The following is a 20,064-nucleotide window of genomic DNA, read 5'->3' as shown; positions in this document are numbered from 1 at the left end:
ACGTTTTGGCGCAGCAGTGTTCAGTGCACACCTGTACAAGGTAAACAGTAATTTCACGAATTTCAGCGGTAACACCCAAATAACGAGTGGTTGGTGCAAATTTCGAGTGGATTTGGCGAGTTTTATTTTGTTTTTATCGCTCACTCTCTCTCTCTCTCTCTCTCTCTCTCTCTCTTTCATACACATTCTTCTGCACCACGTGTAACCACGTATAATAATAATTACGTCATGGACCATGTTTTTTCGAATAGTATGAACGTTATATTTTGTTTTTATTATAATCAAAATTCAAATTGTCTCCGCACAATTATTCCAAGTTCAACGGTCTGAAGTGAGCATTCATACGGCCGTACACAGCCATTCTTTGCGCCGCCGTCGATGATGCAACGTGTTATACAACCAGATCTTCATATTATTATTGTTGTATGCGTGGGCGCTGTTACGAACAAAAAAAATCGGACGAATTATTAAATAATTCGAAAGAAACCAACGGTTGTAGAAATTTATCGAAATCTTATATCCAACGAAAATGGGGGGAGGGAATCATTGATGCTGTGGAAATTCACTGGTACGGATTATAAATTATAAATATTTAGTTTTCATTTTTTATTGTTTAGACTTTCTGAAATAAACGATTTTCTTGTACAAATCGTTCTTTTTATTGATTAATGATTACTGTTACGTGCCACTGTTTTATTTATTTATTTATTTTTTTCTATAGCATTTAAAAATCCTCTATTATTATTCGATGAAAAAGTCAAATCCTCTATTATATTTCAATGAAAAAGAAGAATAGTTTTCGTAATTATAAAACATATGTTGAATTTATTGTTTATAACTGAAATCTAAAACTGTTGCCACACTTTGTCCGTGTATCGAGGAATAAAATGAAAACAAAACATTTAACTTTGACTAGTACATACCCACTAAACGTTTAATGTTAAAAAACATCCTGGAAACATACATTTCGTGTTGTATGATCAATTACGTCAAATTATAATGTGCACACAAAGTTGGATTATAGTAAAACATACACTAAAGATTCATCTCAACGACGTATACATTACATTACAGATTTAAGATATTATAAAAATCGGTTACGTGGTTGTTGTAGTTTATTTTATAATCAATAGGAAACGGATTTGAATGCGAATTGCATTTTTTTCTGAATATCTGAAACATTATTCTCTAAGGACAAAGTTCTTTTCTGAAATCAAAGAATTAAAAAAAGAATATTTTATTTAACATTTTTAATACTTATATACTATTTAGAACATTTTTTGATATTTATAGAGTATTTTTGTGTTCTTAAATCATTTTTATATAAGAATGGATAGAATTTGATAAAAATGTAGTTAAAATTCTATATACATACATTGAATTCATATGAAACACAAGGTAAAAGTATAGCGATTGTGTTTATCTAAATTGTTTATTAATTTTCTGTGTAATAATTTTTCGGATAAAAGATATAAAACGAACAATCAATAAGAATTTATAATAATAAAACAAATTTTTTTAATGTTAAAAATAATTTTTAGTGAATTTTTAAAAAAATGTATGTTAAGAATGCATTAAATTATTTTTTTCTAAAGTATTTTTCTTGTTTTTTAAAGCATTTAAATCCGTTCCTTAGTCATCAGTATCAATATTAATTTGTTTTGGTTTAAATGTACTAGAAACACAATACTGATTTTATAGCGTTTATAAAAATAATTACAGGTATATTGTGTCCTACGACACTATATGTTCCATAAACATGTTTCATCGTAACATTGAACACAATTAAATAATTTTTTGTTAAATTTGGTTTTATGCGAAGTATCTTCTGCCAGATCCATGCACAGGAATTGTCCAAGGGGATTTCAAAATGTTATATGTTATGTTAGGTAAGAGTTCAATAAAAAATTCACGTTGGAATATTTTCATGATCAAAAATATTAGGATCGAACATCAATAAATGTCAACAAATGACTGAATAGCTTGAACAGCTGACTTGTCAGTAAAAATGCGTTCCATCAATAGCTGTAATTACCAAAATAGTTGAAAGTAGGTGGAAAATGCATGAAAATTCAAAGAAACAGGGATCGAATCAAGAAAATTGGCACTATTAAAACAGAAATAGACAACTATATATGGATTTTCAAGTCAGTTTAACTTTTATAGAATGAGGACTAAATATATTCTTAGTAAAAATGTATGTAAAAATATTCCCAAAAGGGCTTTCTTGAGACTCGGTTACGACTAATTTGATACGTGGGTTGAAAAAAATAGAAAAAGTACGAAAAGTAAAGATACGTTATTTCGCCACGATCACAGGAATTTTAACGCGTGATGTCATACAAACAATAGCTCGAAAGTTGTTTAGTTAGCTCCAATTGATTAAGTAAAGCTTCCTAGTTGGCCACTAATATACAAAGGACGTAGAATTTCTACAAAATCTAAAAAAAAACCTATTACGTTCGATAAAATGTTTTGGGTTTTCTTTCGTTACTCCCGGTTTGACCGAACGAATTAAACGCTTATGAGAAATACAACCGTATGCGAAAGTAGTTACCCATATTAGCAATCATATTACGTCCATGTAAACGAATACAATAGAAAAACTTTTACAGCATAATAAGTGGATTCTTTTCAAGTACGCAGACAATGATAACTGCGAGTCATTTTGTTATCATTATATATCGAATATCGATTACTTTTCAATATCAGGTATTTATAATCGTATTCCACTGAACTACGCTTACGCGTATGAACCATTATTCGAGTATTATCATTATTAAACTGCTTTATGACAATAGCTGGATTGAGACGGTTAGGTAATGTCATTAATGTGAATACACTAATATGCATTATTGAATAACATCGCGTTCACAGGTGTGTTAAACTATGTACAGTAATTTATGTTCGGCCATTAACCAATAAAGTAAGATTTCATGTTCGTAACTTTTGTCCAGTCACTGCCGCTATCAGTGATGGTATACGAAAGTAGATAAATAACGCGTAGATATTACTATTTTCGTCCTCGGCAAAGACAAGTGTAGATAACTAATCCCTTAGTGCACAAATTACAAAGGCGAACAACAGTTTTTTCAGACCTACACAAAACGAATATTATAATATACTCGAATATACTCAACACATCACATACAATTTCAACATAACAATATCATTATACTTGATTATATTGATTTTTAAATATGTTACTATGTACTTATCGTTCGATTTTCTAGTGCCTTACCTTACCTTTAGGTTACTAAAAATGAACACGGTTATTTTTAAATAATTATAGGATACAAATCATAAAATCATAATTGATATTAGTAAAAGTAAACAAAAACACAATGAACTTTAGTATACAATAGGGATGGACAACTCAAAGTAACTAGAGAACTAACCTATAGAACTTAAAAAATTGACGGGCCAGAGAAAAGGAAGTAAAAAAAAAAAAAAATACGGCTGAACCATTACAATAAAATAAATAACTAATACCATTGATCAGTGGCGTACCCAGGATTCATTTAACGGGCGTGTTTTAAAATTTAATAGATTTATGATAAGTAGAGCCTCTGTTCCCTCCCCCGTATTACATAAATAAATTCCATGTATTTATATAAATGAAAATTATTACATTAAGACAACATATGTAAAACCTACAAGTTGTATACAACATTTATTCAAATGATCAAAATAAGTTTACAATTTAGTGAAATACCATAATATAAGATCGATGGGGAGTGTTCTAACACCCATATCACCCCCTCCCCTAAATACGCTCCTGCCGTTGATCATAAACTCTGTTAACAGTATTTATAATAAATTATTTCACTTATGTTAGCAATCCTGATAAGGATATATATTATATTTAGACGTTTAATAATTTAGCTGCAGTTCAATACTAGATAAGAATTTAATATCTACATTTCATGAAGAACGCAATGAAATCGAATACCGATAAACGCTAAAATGTTATAAAGTTATTTGTAAATGTAAACACGGGCTAGATAATAAAAAAATACGCGGGCCGGATGCGTAAAAATTATAAAATTCGTAAAAAAAAAAACCAACTCGCTCAACGAGCTGATAAAACACGAACCGACGTATTAATCACGTTCGCTACGATCGTCTAAACAACAACAAAACGGTAATTGTTGTAATCAACTCATAACATATATCGGTGCTTGCACGCGTTCAGATGTCATTTAACAGCCAAAGTCGTATGCGTAGAACCTAACTTGTCGTCGTTTATAATAATCACGTCCACCGCCAAATACGCCAAATTCATTGGATTACCGTAATTTTTTTTTTTTTAATGTTATTCGTTATGTCACGGCAAACGATTATTTTCGAATCACAATAACACCGTGTACGCTCCATATTAGTAGTGAGCAAAATTATAATGCTGTCTTAAATAGGACAGTGCATACATTTTTTTCGATTGCTTTTTTTTCCTTTCCGAAGATCACGTGCGCCGAAACGAAACCGTATGTCGTACCCATAACACTTACGATTTTTTTTCTTTCGGTTTATGTGATTTCAAAACACGGTTGCTAGCACACAGACGAGTACGATCGAGAAGAGCGGAGGAATGTGACGGGTAAAGAGTGAGCAATGTTTGTGAATCAATCATCGCGCGTGATCTCATCCGATTATGTTAGAAAGAATACATTTTTTTTCCACCTCGCTCGGCAATCGTGCGCACGACGCGATTACATTTTCATACGTCTGCAGGACTGACGACCACAGTCGAAGTCAATTCGATATACACGTTATTCGACCAATAGTACTAATTTTCGAAGTGCAGCGAGATGAAAGATCTATATTATTCTACGCGTTCTTGTTTATGTAACAGAGTGAAGGGTTTTTTCTGTCCGAATTATCGTTTCGTTTGAGGACGCCGCATGCGTTGTCTTACAACATTGCCAATCTGCGGCGGGCAGAACTGATTTTGTGTCGTTTAGCTTTAATATTAGAGTAAACTGACCAGTTGTCGAACTTATAACGAAGAACATTGTCTTAGTCTTTTCGTTGGGTTTTTACGATTTCTTAATTTTTAAGCAAGTTTAATCGCTTGAAAGTTGATGTATCGCAAAAAACCTACTAGAAGACCGAAATTATTCCTTTAAGTTCGACGATAGGTCAGTTTACTCGAACATTAAGTGTAGCAATACAAAATTGGTTCTACTGAGTGTATATCTGCCATGTTGTACGTTTCTAAGACATCATACGGGAGCGTGGTGTTCACTCAATACAGAGACGTGCGCTCGATCAAAATGCGATTTTATGCTGATTTCGTTTATTCTGTCCGAATGGAAAACCCATAGATTACCCGACGACGCGAGGGCAGCAGAATTGCGACGGCGCAAACAACGAAAAGACGGAAAACAATCGCCATATCAAGGGAATTTGTGCGTTTTTAGTACAGAAACATGTCTTGCGGGGAAAACTCTTACCCCCAGCAGAACGGTCGAAATTTGGTCGAATATTTTTTTATTTAAAAGAAGAGAACATTGCGCAGGTCGGATCGAAGCCGAGCGTTTTGTTTTACTTTAAACAGTGCTAGAAAAACGCATTTGAAAAATAATAAATCTTAAACTAACTTTTTCTAACCCGTGTACGCGTACTGCGAATAATGACACTGCAAGACTCGCGAAAAAATCGAATTTATTACACTATTCCGAAACGTATTGTTTTCGGTTTTGGCGTTTCGCTCGGCACGGACGCATGAAAAAGTGCGTAAAGGGCGTTCGTCCTTTGGACGCGCGTTTGCGTTGCTCGTAATCGGTACGGGCGGTCGGAGAGAACGAAACAACGGTATGAGTGATAAAATCGAAATTAAAAAAAAAAAAACGGAAAAAACGAAAAAACCTACAAACTACATTTACGTGTATACGTATTACCGGCGCGTCTCACGTGTTTTGCAACGTACGACGCGGCGGCCTATGACGTTGCATAACGCTGCCCGGGTAAACGTACTCGTCGGACCGCACGTCGACTTTTTACGAACGGGTAACGGCGGCCGTACGCGTGCACCGGAACACGATGACCTTGCGCCGAGCGCGTTACAGATATCACGTGTCGGCTATCGTACTGGGTCGTCCACGGGTTTACGCGTCCGATTGAACTGCGCAGACCGATTTCAGATATTTTTGTGCAATCTGTCAAACCGAGTAAATTATTAATGTTTAGACGTACAGTTATCGACACAAATTGTTGTTGTTCGGTTCTAATCCGACACCGCAGCGAAAAATTTTCATGTCCATTACCGAACAGGATCTTACATTACATTACCTCCCTTCTCGCGGTGCGTGCGATTAAGTCCAACAGGCGTGCTCGACTCAGATCGCAAATGCAGCATACGAAAGAAAAGGGCCGTTTTTCAACGATCGGCCGAATAAATTTCGACCATCCTAAATTATTGATTTTATCGTACGAAGGCTATGCGATCGTCACTGCAGTGGCCAAAAAATTTATATTTATCTGTGTAGAAAATGGACAGATTCAAACGAGAATCGACAAATGAGTTTTACAGTTTTTACTACCGATACGCGTATAATTGCACAATCTCGTTCGTCAAGAGCGATCTTAAACGAGCTTCGTGATTTCGATAGGGTTGATCGATTCGTTGTTGACAGGCGAGGCTCTAAGGGGGAGGAGGCACTGGGACCATGGCCCCCTCCAGGCTTTCAAAAATGTTTAATTTCTTTATATATATTATTTGATATTTTATTTTGCATGAAAAAAACATACTATGATATTAATATGTGATGTGTATTATGTAGGAACGTATTGCCAGACCCTAGACCGTGTACTAATTAGTAATTTGTGATAAATACCATTATTGGTCAATAATCAATAATCATAAGTCATACTTTGTACCATGTTAAATATTATTTTGTCGATGGACGGTTTACCTATATATATATATATCGACGTATCATGATGTAGCACATAGCATAACAACATTATATGGAAAACCCCTAAATTATTATATAATATAATTTAATATATTATATATAGTATTCTAAAAAAAATATTTTATAGGCCAACAGGCAACAGTGTATAACCACGTCGAACATACGTCGTACGAAAATTTTATCCATTATAAAATATAAGTTACCTATAAGTTATTAATAATTGAAAGAAATGTACACCAGACCAATGACCGATTACAGCATTAGATGCCCTGACAGAATTTAATTGTGTTGATCAAATATTTCCTACTATAAGGTTTTATTTGCAAATATTAGCTACATTCCCAGTCAGTTTTGCTTCGGCTGAAAGAAATTTTTTAACTTTACGTAGAATGAAAACTTGGCTTCGATCAAGGATGGATAAGGATTGTCTAACAAGTATATGTTTATTAAATGCACATCAAAATATAAATATGTATGAAAAAATTGACGAAATAATTGAAATATTTGCAAAACAAAAAAAAAAGAAGGTTGGAGTTTGTAATTTAAAATATAATAAAACCAAACATATTGCATAATGTATATTGTTTAAGTATAAAAAGTTATTTATTGATAAACTTGAATTCCAGGTTAGCGTAGTTTCTAAGCCCCCCTCAGTAATTTAGTGATGGCTAAAAAAATAATGACCTAACCTAACCTTCCTTGGTAAATCTCCAAAACCGAGCCTGGTTGTTAAACAGCTATAATCGTACAAATTGTCCAACATCAATATTGGTTCGGATCAATTTTATCTACCTGTTGAAACAATGAGTTAGTCTGGCCCATTTGTACCGAGCGAACAAATAACTTACACCGCCGCGGGCCCACGTGCCAAAAAAATGTGGTAGATTTTGCCTCGCTCGTGTGACCCTGTCCCGTCGGACTTTTCGCGTGCGTCACTGGTAAAATCTACGCGAAACGGCTGGGAAAACGAACGGGGACGTGACGGATCGACTGTTTTCTCTTCGAAGACAACGCCCGTACGTACGAAACGTCACAAGGACAATGTTATAAAACTAACCGCGGTTTGCCGAAATGACGGAATTTCACTTGACGCGCGTTGATTATTCAACTAATGTTTGTAGTTACCTTATTATTAGTACTAGTATAAGTCATTATAATTAGTCAATATGTACGTATTGTGCGCTGTGTGGATCGAGATGATTCTATAGGTCGTACGTTAAAAAAAAAAAACTATACCGTTCGCTATGATAGTTCCGAGTAGTTAATGCTTAATGGTCCATAAAAAATTATGGATTTAAAGGTAGGCTTTTTAATGCGAGTGGGGGGACTAAACGTGCGTATTGTTCTTGCTACAAATAACTACCAGCACGGTATATTGCTGTAGTCCCCGTAGTCAGGGCCATATTTAAGGGGAAGGGTTAACGATCACAACCGACCCGGGCGCCAAATTTTTAAGGTGAATTTGTTCACTGAAATATATTTGTATATATTATGAATTATTAAAATTGGTTTACGATTAATAAACTGCCAAAATATGTAAAACAATAAATTTAATGTTTGTAATAATATATTTTGTTGATACATTACAATTTCCTATATAGACGTAGATATTCTCATTTAAAATTGAAAAATTAAATTAAAATTTAAGGAATAAAATAAAAGATATACGGAATTCTTAGGATACATTTAATTTTTTTATAAATAAGAGGGGATGTTCATTTAATTACAAGACTAAATATTTTTGATAAAAGAACTCACACATCATTGTAAAATCAATACATTATTTGCTTGGTTCAAAATCTAAAGAGCTAATGTGGGATCTATCTGTGTGTAAGCCCCTGTTAGGGGCACCAATTAGTTTTTGCCCTGGAGTGTAAATCGTCTAAATGCAATACAGTTAGCGATATTTTTAATTATGAAACATCAACATTTTTAACGGAACTGAAAATCGGCATTAGAATATTTAGGCCGGACGCGGTCGGTTTTCAGTCAAAAAAAACGACGGCAGAATTGAAAAATTAAGAGTTTATTATAGAATCCTTACATAAGCAAAATTATTGTTATTAGTACCGAAAGCGAAATCATTGTTGTCATTAAGGTGTGTATGACTGCATAATAACTAATAACTATCGATTTTTTTATCACCATTAATTGATCGTTAATCTCGTCGATGACCAAATTTGATGGGCGTTCACAGTGTTAAAATAACAATTTTACCATCGTAAATCCAGCACTACAAGCAATAATAGAACCGATTGAACAAATTATGGGTACACGATGACGATAGTGCAGCAAGTAAATATTGCTGTACGTAACGCATCGTTTCGCGATGAATTACTTAATATTCTTTCGTTTGTACATATATTATATTACATAAAACGTTCGTTGTCGAAAAGTTATTTAAATTACATACTCGTTGATTTAAATAATATCTATTATTCGTACATATTTATGTATTATTATGTATCATCGTTTAATCCAAGCAATTCATTTCTAAGAAGATTTATCATCTTAGTATAATATTGCAAAGATCATCGAAAAGCTTGACTCACTGAAATTAAGGAAACGATGAAAAACTCATTATACTGAGTAACAACACTATTATCTTTTTCTATGGACAAAATTAATTGTGTTTTTGAAAATTAGTACCTACAGGTAAAGCGACGAAGGTTGTTTTTTGTTCGCCGTCTGACATTTTTTCGCCTACACTTAAGTTACTGTAGGTGAATTATCACGAGAATGAATAAAGATTACAGAAAGACCTTGCTTTAGACAACCTCAACAGGAGTCGATCTTAATCATTTCGAAAAGAAAAATAACGAAAATCGGAAATGAATAAAAAAAAAAATAACAACAATAACTTTAATATAAATGGCAGTTTTGTTATTATTAATATAGCACCGGTGAATAAATCGTTTATCACACAAGGTCGTACAATATTCGGATATTTGTTTGATTTTATTGTAAAGACGTAGTCGTAAGTGTTGTCATTTTAATAGACAATTTATTTATACGTCTGTAATTGTCAGATGTAGATAATAGAATAAACAGTAATTGTATTGGTCTACAACAAAATTTCATCAGAAATTATTTAAACCGAAGCGAATTTTTTTTTTTTTATTTAAAACCCATTTTTTAAAACAAGACTGATATATGTATTTTCAATAAATACACATTATAATGTGTGTTTTACATGGATTTGTATACATGCTATTGTATCATTATGTTCAGATATCTTTTAAAATGTATTCTAATATATACTATAATCTTTATAGAAGCTGCGCGGAGAAAAGTTGGTTTATAATTATCAACCCATTTACACCACATGATCTTATAGTGTACAAAGTAAAAATAATATATACATGAACATATAAACATGTGTAAACATAATTTTTTAAATCTATGTACGAATGTACGTGCCAGTACTATCAGTAAGTGTTACTTGAATACTATACATTCTGGTTAAAAACCGGTCACGATATGAAATAATGTTAGGTTCGCAAACAGGTAAGTGTAACTGCACTAGGTCAATAAAAGTAAATGACTGCTTTTGACTAACACATTTGCTTTCCATTTCATAATGTTGATGTTTTAATAATGCAAAATTCTGAGCTATAAGAACTTCGAAAAATAGATATATACTATTTATAATGCAAGCGATTTACAATGTTTAATCTGTTCTAACACTTTTCATTCTAAAATCCGATTGGTAAGTTAATTATGATCAGTAATATTTACAAGTGTACTATATAGTACTATACAAATGAAAATTACACCGTTATACTTAAAAAAAAAAATACAATTTTAGGTGTTGTTGATAAACAAAACATTCAAACAACGTTAATATTTAATAATTTATTAATCAACTGTGTATAATATATGTTGTCCGCAAGAGATTAGCGAATGAGAAGGGAGATAAATATAATTATACTATTAGTAAGATAAAAAATTTATTAAAATTAGAAATTTAAATATTTCGCTATCAAGCACAGTATCATTATCAGTTGTAATTTAACCGTAGTGTAATATTCAACATACATTACCATTTTTACCACTTGTGCTATGATTAAACTTAAATAACTGCATTCGGATATTGTATCGGTCAATATAGTTGCACGATGTATAATGAATAATCAATCTAACGTAAGTACGTATATATAGTTTCACGTAGTACAAGTGCATTGCAGACTGCTGTATTTATCGGTATATGTTTAAGACATAACGATTTGTAGCCGATATACCTCCTGTGTGACGACGAGCGTTTCGATTTACGACATTATTTTTAATATTACAACGCAGAACACATGGTATGATCAATGATGGTCAGGTATTGGTTAATAATAAATAATAGTGTCTTGTCTGAATGGGTTAGTCTGAATAATTTGAACAAATTCCATAAGAACAAAATTAAAAATCTTTTACATCTGACATGTACGTTCAATTGTTTATATAAAAGCAATAACAGCTATTAAAATATTTTTAAAAATATATTACGAGAAAACAATTAAAATACTAAAAAAAAACTATCGTCCAACATTTCCAAACAATGATTTGATTATATTCGAATTCCATCGAAACCACGAGAGGACGATTAAAAAAACAACCTTGTAAACTACCACATTATATGGATCCGAAATTATCAGAACATTTTTTTTTTTACCAAATAATCGGTTGAATAGATAAAAAAAATACATTGAAATCTTAATAATCTTAAAATCTGTTCACGTAATCTGCTCAAAATCCAGAACGATGTATTGTAAAGATGATAAAACCCGATATTAATATTATTATTATGTGACATTTTTCCTTAAAATAAAATGTATACTTATGCATTGTAAACCAGCGTGCATTTTTGAATGATATTGACCGGTTACGTTGAACGAGAATGACAGCAAGTGTGTATTAAAAATGATATTATACCATAATCAAGCGAAGCGTCCAAAAACCGTATACAGTAATACCGACAAACATAACACACAGACGAAATAATATGTTAACACTAATGATGTTTTGATGAAACGCCATGTTAGTCGGCCGATTATGCAACCGCACAATTAATAAGTTTAGCCGAGTGCATATTCTATGATATCGTCGTGGAAAAAGAACCATACATGCAGCTCGTGCGTATCGGATGTAAGAACATTGGTTATATTTTGACGGCCACAATAATTCCTAAGTATTAAAGTCATTAGTGATAATTAAAGCTCTCGTCGGTATAAAAAGAACGAAAAAAATAATAATAATAAAAAAAAATATATCCTTTTATTCACCAAAACCATTATTTTGTCCACGAACAATTTTACGCCCCACCAGCGAAAACACGTGTATCCGTGTCGATGTGCGTTGTCCCTATGTCCTTGACCGTTAGCAGAGTTACGCAACTACAATAAGTGAGATGCATACGTTCATCGTGAACCTATGCATCGGTTTGTTTTTTTTTACATTCTTGTTCTATAATATAGGTAATAATTTCGTGTTTTATAATACGCTCAACATCGCATAACACGAATATGTATGTAATGTGTGCGCTTATAATTTGTTCGTTTGAACCGATAGAAATTCTTCATTTCATTGCTGTCGGTGTACAGATCCATTACGTGATCTCTTTACACTTTTTCATTGTTTGTGTACCGACCGCCAGGTACAAAATAAAGAGTGGAAAACACAAGTGTAAAACAATTGATGAAAATCTTAATTTATCGTTATGACGCGGAAAAAAAACAACAGAATACATTAAACACAACAGTAGTATATATTTTCCACCCAAGCGGGTTACCTTGTACAATAATGATTCGTGAGCCATAATTACTCGTGATAGTAATTATTATACGAGACAAATTGTTCTTCGGGTGTTATTGTTTTGATTGTACTGAGCGTTTTCGGAATGACTAAGGTTACTAAAGGATCTAAGGTTATTGTTTCAGTAATATTATTATCATTACTAAAGTATCATAAAAATAATAAATTTCTCAATTCCTGTAAAACTGAAATCAATTTCACATTAAACTGTATAATCATTAATGTAAACGCATTTTTGTAATGTTATTGATTAATATTATGACTTTAATGACGGTTTCAAGTAGACTAAACGCGTTAACGTTATTTTAACGGAAATTATAATATCTGTCCTCTACAAATATTTTGCACGCAAGTAAGGTATATTTTTGAAAACTGAATCTAATATTGGTTTCCTGTGAATACGTCTAATGTGGAAACATTCTGCGATTGAAAACATTCGTTTCAAAATAATTACCCAAATACGTTTTTATTACACATTATACAGTAATAGAGTAATTTTCAACGATTATATACTAGCCACATAATAATATAATAAACACGATTTTACACAATCCATTATTATTGCACTCGATTTTAATTTTTATACGAAAGTAATACGGACTTATACCATACGCCTCTAGCGTGTGTTACATATTATGCAAACTATGAATGGCGTGTATTGAGCTCAGTTAATATTTTCCAAGAAATTTATAATTAACTCGGTTGTCGCAGCACCGCGGTTGGGTACCAATGTAATTTTGAAAACTATCCGACGAATCGAAAAAACCTGATTTTACCGAACAAAATCATTACTAAAAAAATATTACCGTTGCAAAACAACCGTCTTTGGTGCGTATTGCAGATTAATTATAGACGGTTTTTTTTTGCATGCGAAACTGGTCGGTGGTTTTGCTATTCTGGAGATTGCCGTCATTTGTATTACACAAATCTGCGATTTCATAACAAACAATTCTACGTTCAATGGTACCATCTATGTGTCTAACTCTCGAGAAAATGCATATTTGTACCTGTGTAATTCATTGCGGAGATCCTTTTTTTGTTTTTTGACGAAGCATAAATTACATTACACAATAACAATCAAATAAATTTAAAAAAAAAATACACTACCACTTATAGTCTTCCAAACAATAATAACATCAAATGTTTGAATATTCTTCGAGATAATACGTGTAGATAATTTAATGTTTTTCTTAAGTGCATTTTACGCGCGAGTGTGTACACAGAAAGAAAGAGAGAGAGAGATGATCACATCTTATGCACCATCAAAATAATATTATTTTAGTCGCAGACTGTGTCAGTGTGTAACTACGTAAATTATATTTATGCATTATTTTGACACGAATAAAAAAAAATGAATAAAATATATGTTTAATTGGATTAGTATGCATACGCTGAACATGTATCCAGGTAGTTCAATTGAACTGTCTAGAAAATTGGAATGTTAGCAGAAAAAATTACCATTAAAAAATGTAAATTCATTTTTTTTATATATAACTTGACAAGTATTTTTTATTTAAAATAGTACATAAATATTATATAACATATCTAGTTATTAAAGAAGTTTAAAAAAAATGTTTTGGCTTTTGTGGGTGAGTAAATCTGATTATTTAAACTGGCAGTTTTAATTTCATTCGGCGCCACCGTTAGTATAGTACCGTACGAAATAGACCAACTCGCCGGTTTTAATGAGTTCGGTGGAATAATACTACGAACATTGGTACCAATCCTAACCCGTGTGCATACGAGCCAATGTTCAAACATTTCATTCGTACACATATGTTTGCCGCATTATGTCGAAAACAGTCGTACCGAAGTTTTGAAAAATCTTTACATGGTCCGTATAGGATCACATGAATTGCGCAAAACATGATTTTTGTACTTGACGAGGCTGCAGCCCGATCGAGTACGTTGAAAAAATTCGTTTTCTTTGCTCTCTACTCTACAACGCAGTTTGGACGAAGTCGGCTGCTACGTTGCGTGTACACGTCCAATTGGATGCGTTATTTATTATGTACAGGCGGTGGCGGCTGTCTTGTATCAAAAAAAAAAAAAGGTGTTCAAGCAACCCTTTCACAAACGAGAAGGTTGAGTTTTAGCCGTTGGGTCCCAGTACCAATTCATAAGACCCTTGGTTGCCAATATATTAAGAAACGCGATGTAAAACGTTTTAGAAACATAAATCGAATCGGTTACATACGCTACTGTCCGCAGGTACCCGCCTACGGTCCGCACCAGAGCATATTTTAACGTACAAAGTACGTGGCACTCTAGTGCCTCCCAGAGGGTAAGTGCTACTAATCAACACATTTTCATAACGACCGTAGTGATAGGGGTTGATTTCCCCTGCATGTTCCTCTGCAGAAGAACACCACGTCTACGAACTACGACGGTAGACGATTTTATCGAAGTGCCACCTGGTGAAAATTACTTGAAATATGTTCTGATGCGCACGGTACCCGGTTTCACTCGGAGATCGATGATCAATAGAACGATCGATACCGATCGCGGATACCGAAACGAAAGCTAGGGCCCATTGCACTCGAAAGACAGCCGCCGCCCGTGTACGTTGGATAGTCTAGAGCGCGCACATATGTACTCACCGCCGCCGTAAAGGCCGTCGTCACGTTCGCGTGTCACGGCCGTGCCCGAAACGTTCTTGGCGCCGCGCGCGTACCGTCCCGGCGCCGACGACAACGAGCCGTTCGCCTGTTTGCACTCGTTGTCCAAGTCTCCGGCGGCGAAACGTCTCGAGTCGCATTTGTCGTAGGCGCGCGCCGAGCCCGCGCCGAGCGCAAACACGCACACGCACAGGACGAACGAGCACCGGCGGAACGGTCCCCGCATGGTTTCCGCGTTACCTGCGCCGAACGCGGCCGTTTACCGTGAACCGGGAGGGAAAAACGGATGTAAAGATAAACGAAAAAAGTTTAAATATATTTATGGAAAACGTAAAAGAACCGGATCTCGTCCGCGAACCGGCACCGGACGGAGCGGAAAATTTGTCGTGTTAGGCGGAAAATGCGTTCACGCGCGTCTGGACCGCGGAACCGTTTACCACAGATAAAATCTTACTCGTCCTTATGCCATCGCCGACGGTTTTACCGGGTCGCGTTTGGTTTTACCGTTTTTATTTTTTATTTTTTACTACGCGACGATCGCACTCCGTTCGTTATTTTTACGTTTTACCGTGTGTGCTTTACCTGCGGGCAAGCGCGTTGCATGGATGTCGAATGACTGAACGACTGCGCGGTAATATCGCGACGCGGCGGCGTTCCATTCACGAAACGTCACGTTCGTACGGGCCAGCGTTATCGTCCGGTCGTGCACGTGCCCCTCTAGAAAAAACTGACGATAAATAAAAATAAAAGCATCGCGAAGTGCGCGCGCGCGCCTTCGTTTCGTGTACGCAACACGAGTTCTTTCACTTTCTTCGCGGCGCGGAACCTTGCCGAGGTCGATGTCGTCGTCTTGTCGTTTACCGACCGGTGTGCCTCCGCGAACATGTTTCGTTCATAAAATCGATTTTCCATCAACCGTTACACGGTTGTAATAAAATAGTAAACAAATTCATTTGAAATTTATTTTTAACGGTTAACACTCGTAAACACCCGTAAATTTATGTAAAAATAAACAAGTAGTTAAAAAATAAAAGCTTAGCCTGGAGTATTATTATTGTATTCGTTGAGTACGACCGGTTTCGAATTACAATTCATCGTCAGGTGTATACAGAGTTAGAAAAAATTGCGACTGAATACGAAAAAATAATATATCAACTGTAATGCTTTATAAATACATTTATTTATTTATAGGGAAAACGCGAGTTGGGTCCCGAGATATTTGATCGCTTAAACACGAATTGGGTCCGCGGTTTTGTTTTTATTTTATACATTATTTAAAGTTTCCATGCAAAACTAAATGCTAGTATCAGTGCAGCTCACCTCAATATTTTTGTTTTGATAAAAATTTTACTTGGAATTCAGAGTGAAATTTACGTATCACTCCAGAACTTAACCACTATCCAATCAAGAAAATAGCAGAAAAAGAAAATATTTAAGAGAAAAGAATCTTTATTTTACCAGTGGAGAATTGATCCGGTTAAATTTTTCAAAGGACGTGTCTTTTAAACTTATAACTAACTTATTTTCTAAGATAATTTATTTTTTATTATTATTTAATATTGGTCGCCCTCTGTTCTGAGGTGGTGATCGAGAAAATTTTATATTAAAAAGCGCACTACGGTTATTTAATATTTTATTATTGGAATAAATGGTCAATAGTTTCTTATAGCTACAACACCTACCTTGTTTTTTTTATAATAGTAACATTAAAATAAATTCTTTATTACAACATTTTTTACAAAAATAATTACATTTTGGTCACAAATTATGTACATAATAATAAAATTTTAAAATATAATAATAATAAACAATGTAGGTTTGTTGTTCGTAGAAAAAATATTTTAACTTTGAATTTTCACTAAGTTTAGAGTACATAGCCTTAATGCAAAAATGTACTATGTATTTTGAAGTTTCATACCTGGAGCAATATTTGGTTGTTACTACCCTGCTTAAAATAAAATATATTTTGAAATGTCAAAGCAATAGAATAGAATATCTGCACGTTTACGAAAAAGTTTCCACCGCCCAAACACGACACCCACGATTTTCGGTTTCGTATGTCAGCGATCTTGTAGGTCTTCTTCGTACATTATAATGAATTCGTTAATAGTTGCTGTCAATTATCAATCCGACATCTATTCACATGTTATTTGTTTCGCGAATCTCGTACAGTACATACGGTACAAGTGACTACGAATGTAATGGACTTACATAATATGTGTAAAAAAAAAAATTATGCAGTGTAGGATTAATACAATGGCTTTGGCCGTTAATTGTTCATGTGCATTTGTTACACGAAATTCGCCCATTACAAGCAGCACGATACCAGTACAACAGAAATCAAGAATGCCTGTGGTTCAAACTTCAGATAATTAATTTTAATACCTGCTACTCTGTTGATTCGATTTAATAATAAATATTGTTGAACACGTGTTCAATGAGCATATTATCATCGCATCCATTCAATCCACCATGCATAAAAGAATATTGATAGTTGCCAATTGAATCACAGAGTTGTTCTGTTGCAGTTCAATTGAAATCAAGGCGTGGAAAATTGACATTAAATTTTCATACAAAAATTTAATAATAAATAAATTCCAACTATTTTTTTTTTAATTATATTTTATTTTGTTTGTGTATGACATAAATGTATAATTTTCGAATAACCTAAACATTAAATTGTTCGCACTGAAAACTGTAAATTCCAAGAATATTGTTTTACATACCGTCATTGTGATTCGTAAATGGTAAATACAAAAAAACTTAATACGTGACATCGTAATAATTACGGATTATTTAGGTGTTAAATGCTCATAGAAAAAACAATTTAATGTCGATTAGAATGACTTATTATTTTAAAAAAAAATTATCATTTGTCATTTCAATATTATAAGAATATAAAATAAGAGATAAATGAATACTTATACGTTAAAAGATCATCATTTGATTGTTCTTAATGAAAATTACTAAATAAAATAAAATCAACAATTTAGCGATACTTGTATACAACGAATCAGAGCATATTTTAAATTATTTTGACTATATGGCACTTCAACAAAATTGTCTACCAGAAGTAGGTATATAAAGGGAAAATCCATTTCTGCCTCAACAAATTATATTTACTAAACTCAATTAAAACATATTAACATTGCTGATTTTTCAATAATATAACCTTAATTATATATTTAATAATAATAAATAATGGACAATAAAGTGAACATTTTTAAAAGACGGACGCACCAATGCACGAACGAAAACAAACGGAAATTATAAGACAAAATTATTCGAATAAGATAGAAAAACGTTAGAAAAAATAAACTAATATTAATAATTTCTAAATTGTATTAGTATTTGTGTATGTATTACGCATTCTTTGGTATAGGTATACCCTACCCAAGTAAGGTTGAAAATCACTGATGTAAACTACGTGTTTACTGTTTATAAAGTAAATTAATCTAATCGGCGATCCTTAAGGCGGCTCTAAACGATTGGATTTTTCATGCATTTAGACCTATAAGCTGGCGAAAAATAAACATACTTCTAGTAGTCCAATTTTTGATTTTCAATAATAATTTGAATTTTTTAGCTTTTTTTTCTATGATCTGTAGGAAAAACTTTTTAATTTTTTTGTCTTGTTATCACTTAAAAGTACGAGTGAATTTTGAGAAAGTGAATAAAGTTATTTGGAACTGTACCACGTAAACTCTTCAAAGTTACTTATAAATCATAAAAAAGAGACTGACGAATTCAAATAATTTTTAAAAATTGAATTTGTATTACTAGAAGTATGTTAATTTTTGCCAGCTTATTAGCATTATTCATTGTCGCGAGTGTGCAAAAATATTTTTGAGATTGCATACGTTGACCTGTGCATGCGCATGCGGAATTTTATCGACGCGGCACGTCGGCTGTCTTATCCTAATTGAAAATAAATTGCCAATAATTGATTACTGGAATATATAAGCTAAGAAGACGTGCTGGCAGTGGGCACAATATAATAATGTTATATTATAATAATCAAGGCTCGGAACTTTAGGAATTTGCATATTTATCTAGAAAGTGCATATTGAAATTCTGTTTCGATACAAATTCGATTCATAGTATGTATATTTCAGATTTTTGTTGCATAATTATGCATGTTTTGTAACTTTTTATACCAATTCGCATAGTTTGGGTTTAAGAACATTTATATACATATTTCTATATTAGATGAAATAAAAACTTCGGTGAAAAGGAATTAATAAAATTAAAATGTTGAAGTGTGCATCTAAAAGTATAAAATGAAAAAAATATGCCCTTAAAACAACAGCCCACAAACTATATTTTTTATGCGAAATAAAATGTTAAGACTAGCTTTTCGAAAACATTAAACGTATTTGTTTCGTACTCTGCTTTTTTGTGATTGTACAACACAAATATGCAAATACTACAAGTTGTCTGTCCGACTCATTACTAATGTACATTTTACAGATTCGAAGAAATAATAATTACATGTATATTATATGCTTTTAATTATTATTTTATTAAATTTACATTCGTTCACTTTTATGGTGTTTATAATTCATAATTATCAGTAGGGCTCAGAATTTAATGCACTTAAAAAGTACTAAATATGCATTAGCTTATGCAATTAAAATAGTACAAATATGCTTTGAAAATATGCACTTCACTTTTTTTATAACGCAACAACTTTTATAAAAAAAAATATTTTACTAATTCTCTTACATAAC

The 20,064-nt window shown here is 33.0% G+C and overlaps 1 protein-coding gene across 1 annotated transcript in view; it reads right to left on the bottom strand.

Moving 5' to 3' along the window:
• LOC112691707 (nose resistant to fluoxetine protein 6-like) overlaps positions 1–16,018 on the bottom strand; it is a 51,455-nt gene extending 35,437 nt beyond the window's left edge. The window contains exon 1 of the mRNA XM_025566075.1: positions 15,317–16,018. Coding sequence (XP_025421860.1) covers positions 15,317–15,560 — 244 coding nt within the window. The 5' untranslated portion in view covers positions 15,561–16,018. The remainder of the gene's footprint in view (positions 1–15,316) is intronic.
• Positions 16,019–20,064: the final 4,046 nt, after the last annotated feature.

This window comes from Sipha flava, unplaced genomic scaffold (genome assembly GCF_003268045.1).
Source record: "Sipha flava isolate LNK unplaced genomic scaffold, YSA_version1 66_pilon_pilon, whole genome shotgun sequence".
NCBI lineage: Eukaryota > Metazoa > Arthropoda > Insecta > Hemiptera > Aphididae > Sipha > Sipha flava.
Note: the sequence above shows the minus strand (reverse complement) of the source record. Positions and strands in the feature narration are given on the sequence as shown.